This window comes from Lampetra planeri, chromosome 39 (genome assembly GCF_965212315.1).
Source record: "Lampetra planeri chromosome 39, kcLamPlan1.2.h2, whole genome shotgun sequence".
NCBI lineage: Eukaryota > Metazoa > Chordata > Hyperoartia > Petromyzontiformes > Petromyzontidae > Lampetra > Lampetra planeri.
This window is the reverse complement of record NC_136145.1, coordinates 7863974-7883806: the sequence shown is the minus strand read 5'-3', so window position 1 is coordinate 7883806 and position 19833 is coordinate 7863974. Positions and strand designations below refer to the sequence as shown.

Below are 19833 nucleotides of genomic sequence, written 5' to 3'. Positions count from 1 at the left end.
ACAGCACCTGCCCCAAGAGTCATAACAGACGTCTGGGGTTAGGCAACGCAATATGACATTTTGTGCCGTTAAGATCCTCCACCACCTGAAATTTGGTGTACAAGCGTTTAACGAGTTATTACAATTTTTATTATTTCAGCCGCACCAGGTGGGATGCAGTGTGGAATTTTCACCACCAAATCAGCAATTTTTAAACACTGGAGATTTCGATTGCGGTCTGAGCGTGCGTTGAGAACCTGAGTGACAGTGTCAGGTTTAGCGAGCGACAATTTACGATCACGATGATGACGGTGGTGATGATGATGACACTGGAGTTTAGTTTCACGTCGTCACTCGCCGTGCTGCTAAGACACAGCGCTGCGCAACGCTGAATGCATGACATCCAATATTTCGCTGATCCACTTTCCGCGGTCTCATAAAGGAGACACATACACCGCATCAGGCTTTACGGCCGTCCGTGTCGCCTACCCCGCTGGACTCATCTTTGTACGTGCGTACGTTGAACTTCTTTCGCACTGTACCTAGCCAACTGTGCTAATCGGAGGTGCGAGGGGAAGGACAACAAACTAATGAGTGAGCAATTTTGACTCTCATTAAGGCCTCATGAAATTAACATCGTTGACCAATTGTTACTGGGTATAATAACTCTGTTGCGCGTCATTGAACTGCATTCCTGTTCAAGTGAAGTCTCACAAAATGACCTCAAATCTCCCTCCCTCCCTCCGTATATCCCATCTGTCCTTCTTCCCCATAGCATGACCTGCAAAAAGTGCGATGGGCTCTGCCCCAAGGTGTGCCACGTAAACAAGAAGATCATCGACTCCGTAACGGCCGCCCAAGACCTCAACGGCTGCACCGTCATCAATGGCAGCCTGGACATCAACATCCGAGGAGGCAGTGCGTATCACAGTGTCCATCGCAGCGGTGACGCGGCGCTCGCTGAGCGGGCGGAGGCTCACAGAGCGCTCCGCCGTGTTTGTAGAACGCATTTATCTTAACGACGAAGGATAAGGATTTGCATGCGTAGTGGCGCTCGCTTAAATGCCTCGGCATCTCAAAGCGCCCTGCGTCACATCGCATCTTGGCCGCTCTGTTGAGCTCCGCCGGTCTACCCTAGGGGCGGGGACCCACAGTGGCAATCGTCCCTACGTGCTACCAGGTACACACAGCGCCGGCCTGCAAATGGGTTTAGTCTGCCAGCAAGGGGCATTGTTACCGCACTGTTTTTATTTTCCCGGTTAAGCAATAGGCCTTTGTATCTTGTGGCCCGCTGCCTGCGGTCCAGCGCTTTGGAGGTAAGGTTTGGTGGGTCACGCAGATTTGTGAAACTCCGCAATCTCCCTGGGCTGTGAGGTGGCCAGGACATGGTAGCACAGATCCCATCTGTGTGGACCAAGTTGAGTGTTCTCTTCATCCTGGGATTTTCTCTGGCTACTCTAGCTTCCTCCTATATACTAGACATTATTATTAGTACGCATTGGCCAAACATCCCAATTGAAGAACCCTCATTAAATAGTCTGACTACTCGAGTGTAATTTTTTTGCACATTTTACGATTTCAGATTGAAAACTCAGTTCTTTTGAAATGCTTTTTGCGTTTAGTTTGTTGTCCTTCCCCCGCACTTCCAATTAGCAGGGTTGGCTACGTTACTATACTAAGTTCAACTTACATTCAAATCCAGTCGGGTAACATATCCGCATCGCCGCATGTCATGCGGCAGTCCCTTCCGTGGATAGACAATTGGGTGTCAAGATTGGGTTTCAGTGTAAATTCGATTGCCCAGGGCTTGAATTCCAAATGGGGATTTTACCAGAACCCCGCAGCAGAAGCAGCAGGACCCTGCCAAAGTCGTGGTTTGGTTGAAGTCCATTTTCTCACTGGAATTACATATTTGACTTGATCCGTCTGCACAGTGTATTAATAACGACCAACACACGATCCGTATTCATCGTTTGGCACGTCCGATGGTTAGAATATAACTTGCATGCATTGCTCAAGTTCGCTGATTATATCCACGGCTTTAAATCGTGAATGATGATTATAATAATAAACTCGCTTTTCTGTAGTGCAATTCGCACAAGGCCTCAAAGCGCTGAAAATGTTTACAAGCATTAAGACATTTCCTGAGTTCCCTGCCTCCCATTGGTGGCTCTGTCTTTCTGTCCCTGGTCTTCTTTTAAACGTTCATGCCTTGTATGTATGTATGCGAAACGTTTTTCGCACCATACATAGCCAACCGTGATAATCGGACATGCAGGGGAGGGACAACAAGCTAAACACAAAAGGCAGTTTTAAAGAAATGAGTTTTCAATCTAGATTTAAAAGTGCATAGCTCCAGTGGCTTCCTAATATCGGAAGGAAGAGCGTTCCAGACGGCCGCAGAAGCGCATCTGAAAGAGCGCGATGCGGTGGCCCGTCTTGGTTCGATGGCCAGCCAAAAATTCCTTCCTCTCTTGCCAACTTCCACATCCCGATCCGTCTTCCCCCGTCCGTCCGCCTCACCCTCCCCTCGTCTGCCCCCCTCCGTCCGTCTCTCCTGCAGACAACATCGCGGCCGAGCTGGAGGCGAACCTGGGACGCATCGAGGAGGTGACGGCCTACGTGAAGATCAAGCACTCGTACGCGCTCATCTCGCTCTCCTTCTTCCGCAACCTGCGCCTCATCAAGGGCGAGACGCTCGAGACGGGGTGAGGCGCGTCCGCGTGCCGCCCGGCTCTGCACTCACAGCCATTGTCCGAAGCGGAACGTTCCGTTGTCGTGCCAGGGTGAACGGCAGCGGTGGGTGTGGAGGTGTTTTCCCGTCGGCGTTTCTTTGGTCTTGACATTTTCTCTCCCGCAAACAGAAACTACTCGTTCTACGTCCTGGACAACCAAAACCTCCAGCAGCTCTGGGACTGGGACCGTCACAGCCTGACCATCGAGAGGGGCAAGATGTTCTTTCACTCCAACCCCAAGCTTTGCCCCGCCGAGATCCACCAGATGGCGAACAAGACGGGAACCTGGGGCCGTCAGGACGAGAGCGAAATGTCGGGAAAGACCAACGGAAACCAGGCTTCCTGTACGCAAGCCACCCCCCACTGCCCTCACTCGATTAGCACATTTAGTTATTCGTGCCATTAATGTAGCTATCACAAAGGTGTGACGGTGTCGCAGGCGAATGCACCCTGCCAGTAAACGGGGGGGCGACTTGGCGACGTGGTTTTACCAAATTAAGTCGCGTTTAAATTTGCGACCGTGACGCACGGCACACGTGGACTCCTCTTGCCACAGGACCTTGTGACATGCACTGTGAAGCAGGTTGCACGCATTGTTGGTAAACGCATCTGCAGCGTTAACGAGGGAAGCCGCTGCGCTCGAACCAAAGCGGCAAATGTGCCACCCACCCTGCCATTTTGCCGTCCTGCAACCGCATTGTTTTTACGGGAACCAGAATGCCGTTCTTCGTACATTGATCAAAGATACGCTGCGATTAGGCACTAGTTAAACTCTTTCCTGTGCTGGGCACACAGAAACTCATCCATTATTGAATAATTTAACCTTGAGTACTGGACTGCGGCTCCCCCCTCCCTTCCCCCGGGGGAGGCGCAGGTTTCATGGCAACCCTCAGACCAAGGTGTAGAGACCAGGACCCTAACTTGCCTGTAGGGTTGCCCAGGATGATCCTCTTATTGAGGCAGCTAACCTGGAAAAATCCGTGAGTCTTCGCAGGGCATTACGAGATCCGGTTATTGTCACTTGCGTAACAATACGACGCTCGAGACGATGCACTTCAACTTCATTTTCCCTGCTTCCTGTATTGTGAGGTATTCTTCTTCCCATGATATGCCACGATTTTTGTTGTACCTCAGAGGTGGAAAACCCTGTTGGCCTATGTCAGATTTCCTGTCCACACACGAGCCGAGGGTATCGAAGCCCTTCCATGGCACGAGATAATTCAACTTCGCCCTGGTTGTGTGAGGCACGGGCAGGAAGGCTGTTTTACATGAATTAAGGAACACTAAAAAATCTTCTCAACCAATTCCTACGCAAAGCACCGCACAACTCGCCAACGCCGATACTCGGGGGTATTGTTAAAACATTGACGTGAAGCTGAATACTGGTACGAATATTGTACGTACAGCATCACGGTGATCAGCTTGCGCACCAAACGTGGATTTCTTTTTTAAATGCAAGATGGTGTGTTTTGCACGTTTATCAGTGGGCTGCCTTGCCAACTTATTTTTGTTGTTGTTCACGATACCAAGGAAATGTCGAAGGATAACGATGCTTCGTGTTGGGAGCTCCTCATTCCACGAGTAAATGTTTCCCTTCTCTCGCCAACCCTCCCACCACCCCCCTGCGCTTGCCGTGCACCGCTGCCGCGTCTCAGGCGAGAGCACCCTGCTGGAACTGACGACCCTCAAGACGAGCCAGACCATGATCATAGCCACGTGGACAAACTACCGGCCCCCGGACTACCGGGACCTCCTGGGATTCGTCATCTACTACAAGGAGACGTGAGTTGCCCTCTCCTCGTGTTCACACGGCGGTCGGTGCCGCTCGGCCAGCGGCGCGAAGGTCTCCGCACCGGTGCATCCGTTGGCGCTCGCCGGCTCGTCCAGCCACCACCATCACCGTAGTTGGACCGGAAGTCGCTGCGCCAACGTGACCCCCGAGGCTTCCGGCGCAGGAGGAATTCCGCATCGTGACTCGAGCTCCTGTGGAATCGTGGGAACCTTTTGTCGTTGCGTGACGTGTTGGGGAGGGTGGCGGCGGTGGGGGGAGTGGGTGATGGGGGGTGAGTGAGGGGGAGGTGTGCCCGGTGTCGTGCCTGCGCACCAGACATCCTGAGAACCTCGTGGAGGAGTTGACATTTAGTGCTTCGCGATGACAGTTTTAGTCTTGAATTGCTGCTCTTGGAATTCCGTCCGAAATTCCCAAATGCACCGTTACGACTTGGCCAGGCGCAGGATGGTTGCTTTCTTGCAGTGGCAAGAGCACAGGCACTTGGGCATGCTGCGCAGCCACCTATGTCGAATTGTGGGTCCTGTGACCTCTGCCTCGCTCATTGGTTGTCAGGTCATGTGACTTAATAATTCACTTTCAGATTTTTAAAATATCTATTTTATACGTCCTTCATTAACAAAAATAACAAACTTTAACTCATTTTCCAGCAAGCTTCTCATTCGTGGCTTATGCACCCCACTGCCGCCCACATTCAAGTCGCGTCACAACGCCGCCACCACCTCAGCGGGAGGCACGGAGCAAAATGGAAGCTCGCGCCGCGGACTCGAGACTCAAAGATCTTCAACTGAAACCGCCCTTTTGCTTCGCTGAAGACAGACGAGCGCCGTCTGCTTTCAGCGAAGAGCGGCCCCGGCTTTGTTGACCGTCGGCGCCGGCCTCGCGCCTTGTGCACGAGCCGCGGAATTTGCGGCTACAGAAAGCGCCAATTCCGTTGTGCGCGGCCGAGCTCCGGCAATCAGGAGACAATGTGCGGTCGTTCGTTGGGCGGGGGGCGGCCATGCTCACGTTTAACCGCTGCTGCAGTGCAACACAAAGAGTGCTCCACCACAGCCATGTTCCAAGCCCGTATCTAACCAAGAAAATGTATATAGATTAACAGCCCTTCTCCATCCACTGCTGTATGAAGGCCTTTCCATACTGTGTTGTTCGATCATACTTTACCATGCTGGTCAGTGCGGGTTGGTGCAGGGGGTGCCCAGGACCAGTTTAGATATATCTCACCGCCAATGTTAGCGTTGTGTAATGGAATCTGGCGACCTGCATTCGATTCCTGGCCACGGGGACGAGCGATATCCAAACCGGTCCTTGGCCGGACCACTGCCTTAACTACTGCCCCCCCCCCCCCTCCCCTCATCGGCTGCCCTTCTCCTCCTCGGGGTGCACACCACGCAGGATATACCAGAACGTGACGGAGTACGAGGGGCAGGACGCGTGCGGCTCCAACAGCTGGATGTTCCAGGACCACGAGCCGCCTTCTCTGCCCTCCAACAAGGGAACGAACCAGACGGCTCAGCAGAGCCAGCCGCGCGCGATGCTCGCGGGGCTCAAGCCCTGGACGCAGTACGCCATCTTCGTCAAGGCCTACATGCTCACCACTTCCAACGAGGGCCGAAACCACGGTGCCAAGAGCAACATCATCTACGTGCGCACCAATGCCAGCGGTGAGATGTGCCGAGCCGCGCGCGCGCATGTGCGGGGAGCAGGAATGTAGCGCGCTGTACTAAGAACCCGGCTTCCCGAGTTTGATTCCCGTTGACCACCAACGCCAGTGACGAAACCGGTCTTGAGCCTCCCCCTGAGTCAGGGGTCGGCGACCAAAATAACAAGAAGAGGCATTTTTTTCGAATTCTGTGAATAAAACTGAATATTTCAAGGGCCGCAATGCGCGTAATAAATAACGTGACGAAGCAGTCCTTAAAGAGCCGCATGCAGCTCTGGAACCACAGGTCGCCGACCCCTGCCCCCTAGGTCGACGCAAACAAGTACCTGGTGCGGTGTGTAAACATCGCCACTGGGGAGGCAAAGGCAGTCGAGCATGGTGCTGGCCACCCACCTCCTCCCTCATGTTCCGTGCCAGCATTCATAAATGCACACGAACATCACTTGCCCCAAAAGTCTTGACTTTTCGTGGGACATTTGTCTGCTTCATGTGCGTGCGTGACGCTCAAGGCGTGGCAGGGGACCTGCGGGCTGTACGCTGCAGTCAGACTTCTGGGTGTTACGCATCAAATCAGTGCATTTGAATCCATGCCACTATTATTATATTTAGGCCATTGTTGATGTCTTTGCTGACGCATACAGCAGGGATGGGGTTTGCACTCAACACCAGAAACACAAAGTACTATTTGAGCCGACTCCCAGCGTTCCATCGACTGCACCTTTAATGAGGGTCCAGGATACCTTATAAGGGAGCATGGAGTATTTCCCAAGATGTTGCGATTCCACAAACTCTGACCACGATCGCTCTCCATGTACGATCATCACACTCGACCTCGAGGGAACCCAGATGATTATTATAGCGCAAGGCGGTCGAAGCACGTGCCGTGTGTTTCACAGACCAGTGTAGTAGTCTGCAGTAGTTTCACACTTCAGTCGTTTGCGGTGTAATTTTTAACAATTTTTTTACAATGATGCCAGCACATTCGGCCTGCTCTCTTTCTGTTAACATCACGTGATCTTTAACAGTCCGGGGGAAGCAGACTGCGGCGTGTTCATGTCATTGCTGTGAGCACGAGAATCGTTACCGGTTGATCACCGCCTGCCGTGTAATTCTGTTGTTTTGATCCTGCGTTGCTTTCTCAGTGCCGTCCATCCCACGCGACATGGTCTCCGTTTTCGCCTCCAACACGACGATCAAGGTCAAGTGGAATCCGCCCATGAACCTCAACGGGAACCTCTCTTACTACCGCCTCTTCTGGCAGCGCCAGCCTGAGAACAGCGAACTCTTCGAACGCAACTACTGCCAGACAGGTGTGTGTGGATCTTAAATTTGGAGCTTGTGTGTGTGGAGTCGCCCGGGTCGCGCTGCATCGTGGGCAGTACTCCAGCACTCAAAACTGAGTCCTCCAGTAGTCGGACTGAGTTATTCCCAGCTCGCACAGTGATGCCGTGTACTCCGTTACAGTGAGACCGAGTGGTACAGTACCGAGTGGCCCAAGACAGTTAGGAGACAAAGACAGCCGGGCATGTTGCTAGCTGCTCTCTCGTGCGTTGTCCCAACCTTCATAAGTGTCCATCCTTCGGACGTCGTGCTGACGAGATGTTAACTACCTCACCTGGTATGCAGTAGGTCGTGGGTTCCATCCCGACCCTGACGCCTGCTGTATATTTTGAGTTTGCATGTTCTCTCCGTGGCCGCGTGAATTTTCCTCCACATTTTAGAAACATGTGTTTCGAGTATTTGGCGGCGATAAATCTCCACATGATAAGCCACTTTCACTGGGCTATCATTTGTGGCCAAGTCGCTTCTGAAAAAAAGCTAAATAGCTCAGAGGGCCTTACCTGCTAAAATTAAAAACTGTTTTTAGTTTAGTTTAAAGGTGCTCACGAACAGACTTGACGTGTAGCGGTGGATCTAACGCGTATACTCATTTTGCCGCCTGTTCTGTACCCCGGTACACCGCTAGGCAAAGTCCCGTCGCCGGACCACTCGCCCGGCACGGTGGACTCCGACGACGTCCCCGGCAAGGGCAACTCAACGACCGGCGACGGCCACTCCACTACCTGCTGCGCCTGCCCCAAGCCGGAGAGCGAGATCGAGAAGGAGAAGGAGCAGGCAGCTTTCCAAAAGGCCTTTGAGAACTTCTTGCACAACACCATCTTCATACCCAGGTGCGCGGCGGCAGCAGCAGCAGCGGCAACGTAACGGCGGTTTGGTTAGGGGGGTCGGCCTCGTTATGTAGGAGCGATGGAGAGGTCGCGACCCCCGAGCAAGCGACGCTGGCTCGGCTTCGGCCTGAAGCTCGCGGCCGACGATGGCGCCTGTACCGTAAGCCCCCGGCACTTTGAGGTTCGTTAGCTGAGCGCCGGCGGGAAGATGTGGCGTCTTTGGTTACGCCGGCGATGATTTTGTAAACCTTCCAATTTTAAACGAGGGGTTGTGTGACTACAACCTCCAGGAGAAAATAATCACTTGGAAGCTGGTTTTGTCTGATTATTGAAACGGTCCCGAAACCAATCACTGGGGGGGGGGGGGGGCGATAATCTTTAAGGTTTGGGAGGATTGATCTATGAATGAGGACAGACAAGGTGTTAACACTTGTGCCTTACAGTAAGAAGCGCCTCGGTTTGATTCCCGACTCGGGCGCCTTCTTGAGTGTAGTTTGTATGTTCGTTCTCTTCCCTTGTTCTGCACGGGTTTCCTCAGGGTTCTCCGATTTCATCCCATACAAAAAAAACATTGTAACTGGTGTTGGTCTAACAGCCCATTGTTGAAACATTTCCTGCAAATTACTCAATTGGGATGACATGCAGCAGTAACATTGACCCCCGACTGCGAAAACTTGGCAGGACCCTCCTGAAAAAGAGCCTTGAGACTCAGCGTGGTGTTCCTGGGTCATTATTACTAAAATAATAATGTTACCTGCATCGTGCAAATTATTGCAGCAGGGGATGGAATTTAATCTTTTAAACGTTTAAAATAAAAGCCTTTCTTTGTTCATTTTGGCAATATTGACTTTTGGGCATGCCACGACTGGCCGTGCGTATCATGCTGGCAGGAGAAAAAATTACCTAGTTGAAGTGGCGCTGTGAAGTCACACGACCGTCACCTGCGACAACGAGTGGGGGGAGAAGTGCGGCGGTGCGAGTGGGTGGAGTGCCATGTGCTGAGATATTCACGTGGGACTAGGACGAGGACAAAGTTTGCATGTCTTGCGTTTTCAGACCGCCGGGCAGTAAGTCTGCGGAGATTGGCGACAGTAGGTAAGGTGACATCGCTACAGAGGCTCAATCAAAACGGAGATGTGATTTTCGCTGCTATTCGTCTGTCAGAGGAACCACGCACCTGGCCGAATTCGTATTGCAATCGATAAATACGTGAATAATTGCCAGCGGTGGAGTTGCTCCTTTGGTTACGCTAGACAGCGTGCCGCCTCCTCCCCGTCTATTCGACCGCTCCTTGCGTGGGCGTGGCGTGAACAAAACCGCGGCTCTGCGATTTCGTCGTAAACAGCGCACGGGCAACGTACGCGGATGTTCTCGAGGCCTTCCGAGGGACAAGTGCGCGAGCCGCCTCTCCCGAGCCGCCGCCCCGTCACCGTGCTCGGTGATCGCCTGGCTTCTTAGAGGAGCCACGCGACGCGTTTACCGATTGATCCGAGCTCGACGCAGTCATGTTCACCACGACCGCCGGTGGCCGCGTACAGGGTTAGCCGGCTCAGTCCTCCCACAGCAGGCCCGGTGAACACTTGACGCGGCCAATGAAGCACCGGGTTTCTCCGCCCGAGATCTCGTGGTGTTCAACTGCATGCCCCTTATTCCTTGTCGCTGGGCCCGTTGTAAAGCGCAGGGATGGCCACTGCATTTCTGGCTCGGGGACAATTAACAGTTACTTAATTAAATCGTGTGAGCGACACCCCCAGAGAGCGTTGGTTCCTCAGGCAGACCGTTGATTCGGCTTCTAATCCACAATCCAGGCTACCGTGATCTGTTGCCGACATACGGCGCTATAACACTCCGATGATTTATAAGCTTGAACGTGTGGTTACTCACCTTCCTTTGTGAAAAAAAAATGCTGCTCAGCAGAAGCCCTCCGTCAGTTTTGTTTTTACGGGATAATAGCACGAGGAGACATTGTTTCCACACGCAACGAAATCGCCGTCCACAACGTTCGCGGCAGGTTTACCGCGCGAGACAGCGTTTAACTGCGGTGTTATTTTCGTCCTCAGAAAACAGTTTTCCGAACACCACAAATTCACTCGACCTTTTTCCCTATCGGCCGGCCGTGCCCGAGGCGGCAGCGGCGGCAGCGGCGGCAGCGGCGGCAGCGGCGGCAGCGGCGGCAGCAGCGGCAGCGCGCGATATATGCCTCAGAGGTCACCTGACCGTCGCTATTTTTAGCCGTCGTCTTTGTCCGGAATTACCACGGGGAAAACCGTTGGCTCCGCACGCCAGGGTACTTAAGTACGGCGTGATGTTGTTGTGACAGAGGCACATGATGTTGTTATTGCTGCGGACGGTGGAGAGATATTAATTACCTTGGATGAAATCTGGTTTCACGTGGCTTCGTGCGGACGCCACGTATGCGTGTGTGTGTGTGTGTTTCTCATTCCCCAAAACCAGACCGCTCCTCCGTTTCCTGATTAAAAGCGGCATGTTCGATTCCCAGCATCAAACCGCATTTGCTAGCATGTGGGGAGTGACAAATCGGTTCACCCGAGAATTCTGATCGTTAAGCTCGCAGCGATGCAACTTGCATTGAATGGAGCGGCGGCGCAACGGTTAGCGCACCGCACTACGAACCCGGATGAACAACCTCCAATGTGTCGAATACGTTTAGTACGATTTGAATAGCCGTGGAAAAGACCGTAAGGGTTCCGTCAAAGTGGACACGGTGCACGAGAGGGTTGTGGCGCCGTGTGTCTTGACGGCGTGAGGTTGTAATGCACGTCTGGACGGACGGGCTGAACCCACGGTGGCCGATGGCGAAACGCATTTATCTTGATTTTAAAGCATCGGGGAAAACCGTCAAGATCGCTCCTCCTAATTTGGAGTCGCGTCACTGGAAGCGTTTCCCGCTTGGTAATGAGGCGACGCCGTGTGACGCGGCACCCCGACCTCTTTACGGCGCCGTACGCAGCTCGCCAGTTAAGACTCCCATCCCTCCAAATGTCTCGTTAGGTGAACCGCGTTGGGTGGGTTGGTGTGGGTGGTGGGTATAGGTGGGTGGGTATTGGTGGGTGGATATTTGTAGGTATTGGTGGGTGGATATTTGTAGGTGGGTTGTTGCGCGCGTGTGTGCAATCCGAGCGATCGGTACTTTTATTTTCGTGACTCCTCCTGTGCTGGGGGTGTAATGGCCGCCGTGCGTCACCGCCGTGCGTCACCGCCTCGTGTCCCTTTCGGTGACTCAGCCGGTCCTGTAAATCAGCTCCGCTGAGGGTTTTTTGCCGGGGCGACGCGTCACCAATGGGCCTCGATGCTCACGTAATTGCTTTGCCATGCGCGCCACAAGCGCGAGCCTTGATTTAAAAAAACACGCGTTAATGCAGCATTAACCAACAAATCATTTTACGTAGTTTCCGTGGAGAGACCCCGACACACTCGCGCCCGTGCGAACAGAACAAAAAGTTACGTCGCAAATTATCTCATGGCGTTCCGCTGCAAAGCTGCGTCAGCTTACGTTCGCACACAGACACCGAATTCGATGCGCATGCTGAACCAACATCAATCGTACGATAACAACAACGAGCTGAGTGTGATTGCTAACATTGGGGGGTGGGGGGAAGGTGGTGGAGGTGGGTTGTTAGGGTTGGACACAGGGGAAGTGTATTTTGAATGTCTGTGCCCAAAGGAACCTGGGTTTGACCAGGGTATTCATAGCTTCACAAATCTGCCACAGTCGTCGTTCCTGCGTTAGTCGACGCAGACGTAGGTGTCCCATTGATTCACCCAACACGTGAAACAGTGGCCAGGCTTGCGTGCGTACGAGGCGTCTCCCAATCGCCCTATCGTGAGTTGAGGAATCGTCACAGTTGTTGCCAATTCCACTCGAGGACAGAGTTTGTTTTGCCATTCTGGTACATATAGTGCCTTTTGCGGCTGCAGGATTTATGCGAACCAAACACTTACAACACATCAGAATCGATTTTAGTCCATGCACTGATATGTCCAGACATCGTCACACGCTTACAACGTTCATTCATCGGAGCGGTTAGCAAGAGCTCATCATTTTATGAGAGAAGTCGCCATTTGAGGCCTCCTCTTCTGCTGCCTCCTTCTCCACGAGCCCAGCTTTAGCCCGGGCTGTGTTCGAGGCATATCCGCCGTAGGTTTAGCGGATGGCGCAGATGATTTGCCTTCGCCCTTGGGGGTCCGCGCCCGCTTTGTCACGTGTTCCCATCCGAGCGTGTCTCGCCCCCCCCCCCCCCGCCCATGGCCGCGCGCAGGCCGTCAAGACGCCGGCGCGAGGCTCCGGCCGCCCCCACCTCCCCGTTCAACAACGCCAGCGTGGTGATGCTCAACGGCGGCAGAGGCGGCGACGATCTGCCCTTCTTCGGCCGGACTACGGACGGCCCCGCGGGCGGCGGAGGCGGAGGGGCGCACACCACCGCGGCCCCCCGTGACAACTTCCCCACGATGGACAAGGTCGTGCGGCAGCGCGAGTTTGCGGTGATCGAAGGCCTGCGCCACTTCACGGTGTACCGCATCGACATCCAAGCGTGCAACCACGCCGCCGCCGACCTCGGCTGCAGCATGCAGAACTACGTCTTCGCCAGGACCATGCCAGAGCGTGAGGCACCACACCCCTCCCACCACCCCTCCCAGCAAAGAGTATTATGAGCCCTTAAATTTAATCGTCAGATAGTCACCCGGTCATTTGCTGTCAAGCACCATTCATCATGTGACGCGGGGGAGCGTTACCCCATTATTTACGCTCTTTATGAGGCATTCATCCGGTCTGGTGAAGACTATCGGCCTTGTAATGATGATTCGGGGCCAAAAATGTAGCTTCCTCCGGTGCCTGCATAGGTCACGCAAACCAATTCTTGACAACATGTACGCAAAAGTGATGTCGACCACGCCACCCCCTCGAGCACCGTGCCGTCCTTCGTACGCACTTACCACAATAGTCTGTGAAGGCTACGCGGCGGGGGGGGGTAGCGATCTTTATCTTTGTGTGCACCTGCCCCTCAGCCCACGCCGATGATATCCCGGGCTCCATGGCGGCCAAGCTGCTCAACGGCAACATTGTCTTCCTGTCGTGGCCCGAGCCCACCAATCCCAACGGGTTCATCATCCTCTACGAGATCACCGTCTGGCGAGAGCAGGTCAGGCTGCCCCGTGACCCCATGACCCCGCGACCCCATGACCCCGCGACCCCACCCTCCTTGCTCACCGCCGTCACCGCAGCCGCTGAAAGCGGGCGACGGCATTTCGTTCCCTTTGCCAGATTCTGAACTCGCTTCGCTTGCCTGTTGATTGATAATTATTCATGATAATGCAAATAATGCAAATTAGATTCACGCACTACTTAAGTGCAGCCGCATCTTGCATACAGATACACATATAACAACAACAACCGCCATTCGCCACTAAGTGGCGGTGACGTCACCACGACGCTTGTGCCAGGCCATGTGCACCTTGAGGCCACGTTAAGTGTCGAGCGCCCGCTGGCAGGAGGTCACGGGGCAGACCCAGCAGGTGCCACGGGTCGACTAACTGAGATGACCGAGATGACTGGCTGATGCAACACCTGTGCCCCCTTCTGTGCCAACTTTTGCTGTGCTTTAGCCACCCGGCGCTCCGCTCGTTGTTGTGAGCGTCGCTCCTCCGCCCTCCGTTGTTGTTGGAAGGCGACTGCTTAAAAACTGCCCAGTAGCGTCCTTCACGAGCCTCCTCCACTGAGGCCGATCTTGACACCGCCACACATATACACACACACCCACACACGCATCTCTATAATGCGGCCAGCTGGCTCGGCAGCAGAGCCTCCTGCTCGCAGTCCGAAGGTTGTGAATTCAAATCCTGATTTTGGGTTGACTCAGCCCATCATCCCGCTGGGGTTGTTAAAGTGAGTTACAACTTTGTTGGGAAGTCACTGCCGGTTGTCCTATGGGGAGACTCGCCCCTGACATAGGAATGAGAAATTTCCACCGCTGGCCTCAGGGCTGTGAACAGGAGCTGAGCACCAGTACCTCAGTGCACATTTTAGCAGGAAATCACTTTGAACTCTCGTGTGTGTTTACAAATAAATAAATACAACACATTCCTGCGGAGGGAGCTGGTAGGAACGTTGGGTTGCTCGGTCAATGGCCAGGGTCAACGGCGGCGTGGTGTATTACGCAAATATGCCCGACTGTGAGGGCAGGCACAAGCCGGCGTGAGTAGGTTAAACGTTGAGTTTTATAAGGGCACCACGGGGTGACCAGCCCCTCCCCACCCAGCCCCACCCTCCCCACCCAGCCCCTCAGGACCCTCCTCACCCAGCCCCTCCCCACCCTCCCCCACCCAACCCCACCCTCCCCACCAAGCCCCACCCTCCCGTCCCCACCCAGCCCCTCCCTCCCCACCCAGCCCCTCCCTGCACGACGGACGGACACAATAATCCCCTGTGGGCTGGTGTAACCAGGAGGTTCCTACCAGTATAAACATTTGCTAGACACCTCATAGGCAGCAGACAGCTATAGGCAGAAGAGGAAAGTGCAGATTATATGAGCAGATGCTGTTGCTCCTGGTTCACTCTTTGTTGTTCCATTGCTCATGCACGCACGGCGTTACACACGTACGCACGGCGTTTCACACGTACCCCACGGCGTTACACACGTACGCACAGCATTGCCCTTGTACACACAATGAGTGAACGGTGTAGCCGCGGGTGCGAGCGGTGCGAGTGCGGGTGAGCGGCGTGTGCAGGTGGGCGAACGGCCCGATTGTGCTCTCACGTATCGTGTCGCGGCAGCAGCAGGTGGAGCGGCTGGAGTGCGTGTCGCTCACCGCCTACCGCAAAGAGGGCCACGGCAGGAAGATCCACGGCCTGCTGCCCGGCAACTTGACGGCGCGCGTGCGCGCCACCTCGCTCGCCGGGAACGGGTCCTGGAGCGAGCCCATCAGCTTCGTCGTGCCCACGCCCCGTAAGCGTCGCCGCCAACGCTCATCCCTCATTCCCACGGCGCAAGCGAGCCCGCAGCTACACGCTGGCCCAACCACGGCCGGGTCTCGGTCTGGTAAAACCAGACGTCCGGCCTTGACCCTCGCTCCGCAGTGTGAATACTCAACGTAGCAATGGCAAAAGGTTCACCCTCGGCTGCAGGGAATTGGCTGGCACGTTGGCCAAAAACATGGGCGAGAGCGAGCGTCGTGCACACTGACTCACCGCCCCCCCCCCTCCCCCCACTTATGTGCGTGCGTGCAGCCGTGGCCCAGCCCAGCCAGGTGATCCCCGTGGTGGTCATCGTGGTCTCCCTACTGCTCGTAATAGTCGCCATCGGCGCTGGCCTGCTGTTCTTCTTTGTCAAGAAACGGTGCGTCCGTGTGTGCGTTGCGTCCGTGTGTGCGTGCGTCCGTGTGTGCGCGCGTGTGTCCGTGTGTGTGCATTTGAAATGGGAAATTTTATAAAATTTTGCGTGAAAAGATGGGAGAACACAAATCACTTCTGGCAACAGCAAAGAATAAAAGTGAACCGCAATGGGTGATGTGAAGACGTAGCATGAAAACGGAGACAACCCCCTCAACATCATCTTGCAGGGAATGGTAGAGTGAAAAAGAAGGAAAGGATGACCAAAGATAAGAGACATGACAATGTGTGTTCACGTGCGCTGATGGATGAGCCGGTACAACACCGGACAAATACTGTGATGGACAAGGCAAACGTGAAGAGAGTTTTGACAGCCAAGGAGGCTTCGTTGGCACTCCCATGACCGTTGCGCGGTTGAAAAGACAGATGACAAAATTAATTTTCCAAAAAATGTCTGGGGAGACTTTGGCTGTCTGAATGAAACGCTGGGTTGATTGTCGCCTTGTTTTTTATTCCCTGGTGCAGGAATGAGGCTCGTCTGCCCAACGGGATTTTGTACGCGTCTGTGAACCCCGAGTACATCAGCACCAACGAAGGTCGTTGCAACATTTAAAACATAAAACGTTAACATCTCGTGCCATATCGATCGGCCTGCATTTTACTCACTCACTTTAATAGACACTGGTAAGCAATTTGTGATGGCGAGGGGCATTGGGCCGATAGACAATTATAATTGGATATTTTTTCCACGGTCCGCAAAACTTGCGACCGAAAGAGCCAAGGTTTATACCGGGGGCCAGTCTGATGTCGGCTGCTTGAGGGTGCATCGTGAAGCACTTTGACCCCCCCCACCCCGTTCCCACCCCCCCTCCTCCCCCCGACGTTTCTCAACTCCAGTCCTCACGGTGCATCTAACTGTGGTAGGGCCTGGTGAGGCCTGGTGAGGCCTGGCGGGGCCTGGTGAGGCCTGGTGAGGCCTGGTGGGCAAAAACAACCCATTAACGATACTTTGCTTCTCATGATATAGTTTATAAACGCCACACAGTCTCCCCTTGACACCCGTCCGCCTCCACTGCCAACCATCAGCCGCGTGCAGTATGGCAGTGGCTTCATTTGCGTACGAACATAAAAGGTTTTGGTAATCACGAAAAGGCGAATGGACCGCGGTGCGAGGGTTTCGAGGACTGGAGTTGGGAAGCACTGGAATAGTCGACCTTTAGTTGTGGCATTCCGCGGCCGTGATATCCGTGCCTGCAGGCCCGTCTGCCCTTCACAGAAGCTGTCAGCATGTCCTATCTCCGTCTCTTCACGCCATTGCACCCTTTTCGTCTCTGCCTGCTTATTTGTTGACCTATGACCCTAGTGCCAACGTTACACCAACGCCCCCCGGTATTTTATTTATTTATTTATTAAACAGGAGCCTGGTACAGATATTCCGCGGACGACAAGCCCAACGCCAAATGCCCACGGATGCCCCCCTGTATTTTTTTTCCTCCCGTGTCCTCTCCGTGCCATTTTTACACCTCCGCAGTCATGTTTTATATACGTTAAGTTAAAGGTTCGACATTTATTCGGCATCTCAAAGCACAATCCGTAAAATTCAGACCACGGAACGCATGAAATGAAAGAATTGGGAGAAACGTCGTGAATGAAAACGAGACACCGCCGGAAAAAGAATTGACGAGCATGCGTCACACGACGCACACACACACGTGGAGAGATGCGCTATGGAGCTCTTTTTCACAGATGTCAAGTAATAGAGGCCTTATGTGCATGCATACATATGAGTCCGACTTGACGTGAATTGCGCTGCTAATATTCATCAGCGCTGTCCACGTCGGAGTGAAATGCTAGAGTTAGAGTTTCAAAATTATTCACTTGGATGAGATGCGCAAATTTCAGAAACGCAGTGTCAGTCGATACAAAAATGGTTTTAGATGACGGACAAATACCTTTCGTTCGACGTAGCGGCACGTGCTGTTCAGCAGGATCGCGTTCCGTGGGCGGCTCCAGATTGGGCAGCAAGGAATTCCGCGGTGGGACGTGCAGACGCGTAGGGAGGCACCGTCGACGGGGGGCGCCACGCTGCCGCGTGGAGTTGTTGCGCGTGCATGTTGAACTTCTTTTGCACCGTACGTAGCCAACCGTGCCGATCGGAGGTGCGGGGGAAGGACAATTAAACACAAAAACGGGCTTTCGATTTAAAGCTTTCGTGACTGCAGGGATTCATCTTCTTGGTTCTTTCGGTAAAGTCACGTAGAAGGGAAGTAATAAAATAATACAAATAAAACATAATAAAATAATTCTCACGACGTTTCGGCCACAACGCTTGCAGCCGTCCTCAGGTGAAAACCAGATCTGTCGAGGCGACAGCAGCCGTCCTCAGGTGAAAACCAGGTCTGTCGAGGCGACAGCAGCCGTCCTCAGGTGAAAACCAGGTCTGTCGAGGCGACAGCAGCCGTCCTCAGGTGAAAACCAGGTCTGTCGAGGCGACAGCAGCCGTCCTCAGGTGAAAACCAGGTCTGTCGAGGCGACAGCGTCAGACGCTGGTGGCCAGAGGCTGCGTCCTGACCAGCGATGGCTACCGCCGGCCGTTTGGCTGAGATGTCTCTGTCGCCAGCAGTGGGGAGGATCGTGCTGAGCCGGAACTGAAATGTAAAAAAAAATTACGACAGTTAAAGCATTTTAAACCTAGAATTGTAAACCTAGAATGTAAAACCACGATGGAAACTGGATTAAGTAAAGGTTAAATAATAGTTAGCGGTGCATCGATTCATAAGTACACAACTTGATGATACATGCACCAAATTGTGTGTGTGTGTGTGTACGGATCGATTATTTGCATGTATATAAATTACCGGGCAGAATACAATTGAGAAACAAACAAAAAACGGAAGGTAAACAGGAGACTTTAAACCAAATTGATTGTCAAGTAAATCAAATCGTGGCCCCGATTCCCAACAGTGCACCGCGAGACGTTTCGCGTACCCGTTTATCAAAATCAATCAGAATCTTTATTTATACTGGAGGGATATACGACAAGCCATAACGTCCAGTTAAACAGAGGTGCACACCCGTCCCCCCCCCCCCCCCACCGCACAGTGTACATCCCCGACGAGTGGGAGGTGGCTCGCGATAAGATCCTGCTGCTGCGCGAGCTGGGCCAGGGCTCGTTCGGGATGGTCTACGAGGGCATGGCGCGCGGCGTTATCAAGGACGAGACGGAGACGCGCGTCGCCGTCAAGACGGTGAACGAGGGCGCGAGCCTGCGCGAGCGTATCGAGTTCCTCAACGAGGCCTCCGTCATGAAGTCCTTCAGCTGCCACCACGTGGTACGTGTGCCCCCTGCCTTCCCCACCATCCTCCCACCGCCCGGCCCGCCGCCGCTGCACGCGAGCAAGCACCGCCGTCGCAGAGGCCAAGAGGCACGCGCCGGCGCGGTCGTGTAATTATCGGCATCGGTACGGAATCAAATCGGACATCCGACCAAATCGGCGATCGGTCCGTGTATGGAGGAGAGTGGGCGTGTTATTGCCCATATATGGTCCTCGTGAAACCTGAATCGTGGTGTCTGTTGTATCGATTCTGTTCATAGTCGATCTGACAGCCATGTCTCTACAGTATCTATTCATCGAGGGTTAATTACTGCGTCGGTTCATTGGCAAGCGATCCATGGATAGAGTAGTCTCATTGGTTAGTATTGTATCGTGTAATTAGGTAATATCTGCATGATTGTTGATGTGTTCGCCGTCCGTTATTGTCGCATCACAGCGCCCACGGCGTTGCCGCTGTTGTCGACGCCGTCTCTAATCAACTTCTTGCGCCCTCCGCCATGTTTTCGGGTCGTGTACCGCGTGTCGTTCGGCATGGTGACCGAGGTTTTGCTCCACGTGCCGGGGGCTCCTTCGGGGGGAACTGAGTGGCCACGCGTGTCCCCCGCCCGCAGGTACGTCTGCTGGGGGTGGTGTCGCAAGGGCAGCCGACCCTGGTGGTCATGGAGCTCATGACCCACGGCGACCTCAAGAGCTACCTGCGCTCCCTCCGCCCCGACGCCGAGGTGAGCGAGCGGCGGTGTCTCCGCGTACGACCCGCCGCCATAGATATCTGCCAAGTTGAAACCTCGCCCGTAGGTTTTCCCGCGGCCGCTCGTA

At 53.9% G+C, this 19833-nt stretch overlaps 1 protein-coding gene across 5 annotated transcripts in view; it reads left to right on the top strand.

Annotated features, from left to right (window-relative positions):
• LOC144731579 (insulin-like growth factor 1 receptor) overlaps positions 1-19833 on the top strand; it is a 119533-nt gene that overhangs the window by 89136 nt on the left and 10564 nt on the right. For 3 of the 5 annotated variants that reach the window (XM_078612733.1, XM_078612732.1, XM_078612736.1), the window contains 15 exons: positions 755-897; positions 2543-2687; positions 2844-3058; positions 4370-4496; positions 5899-6167; positions 7309-7476; positions 8133-8337; positions 9391-9429; positions 12615-12958; positions 13363-13496; positions 15128-15299; positions 15581-15689; positions 16208-16278; positions 18785-19014; positions 19629-19739. In XM_078612733.1, coding sequence (XP_078468859.1) covers positions 755-897; positions 2543-2687; positions 2844-3058; positions 4370-4496; positions 5899-6167; positions 7309-7476; positions 8133-8337; positions 9391-9429; positions 12615-12958; positions 13363-13496; positions 15128-15299; positions 15581-15689; positions 16208-16278; positions 18785-19014; positions 19629-19739 — 2482 coding nt within the window. The remainder of the gene's footprint in view (positions 1-754; positions 898-2542; positions 2688-2843; positions 3059-4369; positions 4497-5898; positions 6168-7308; positions 7477-8132; positions 8338-9390; positions 9430-12614; positions 12959-13362; positions 13497-15127; positions 15300-15580; positions 15690-16207; positions 16279-18784; positions 19015-19628; positions 19740-19833) is intronic. The other 2 variants (XM_078612734.1, XM_078612735.1) reach the window with 2 other exon arrangements.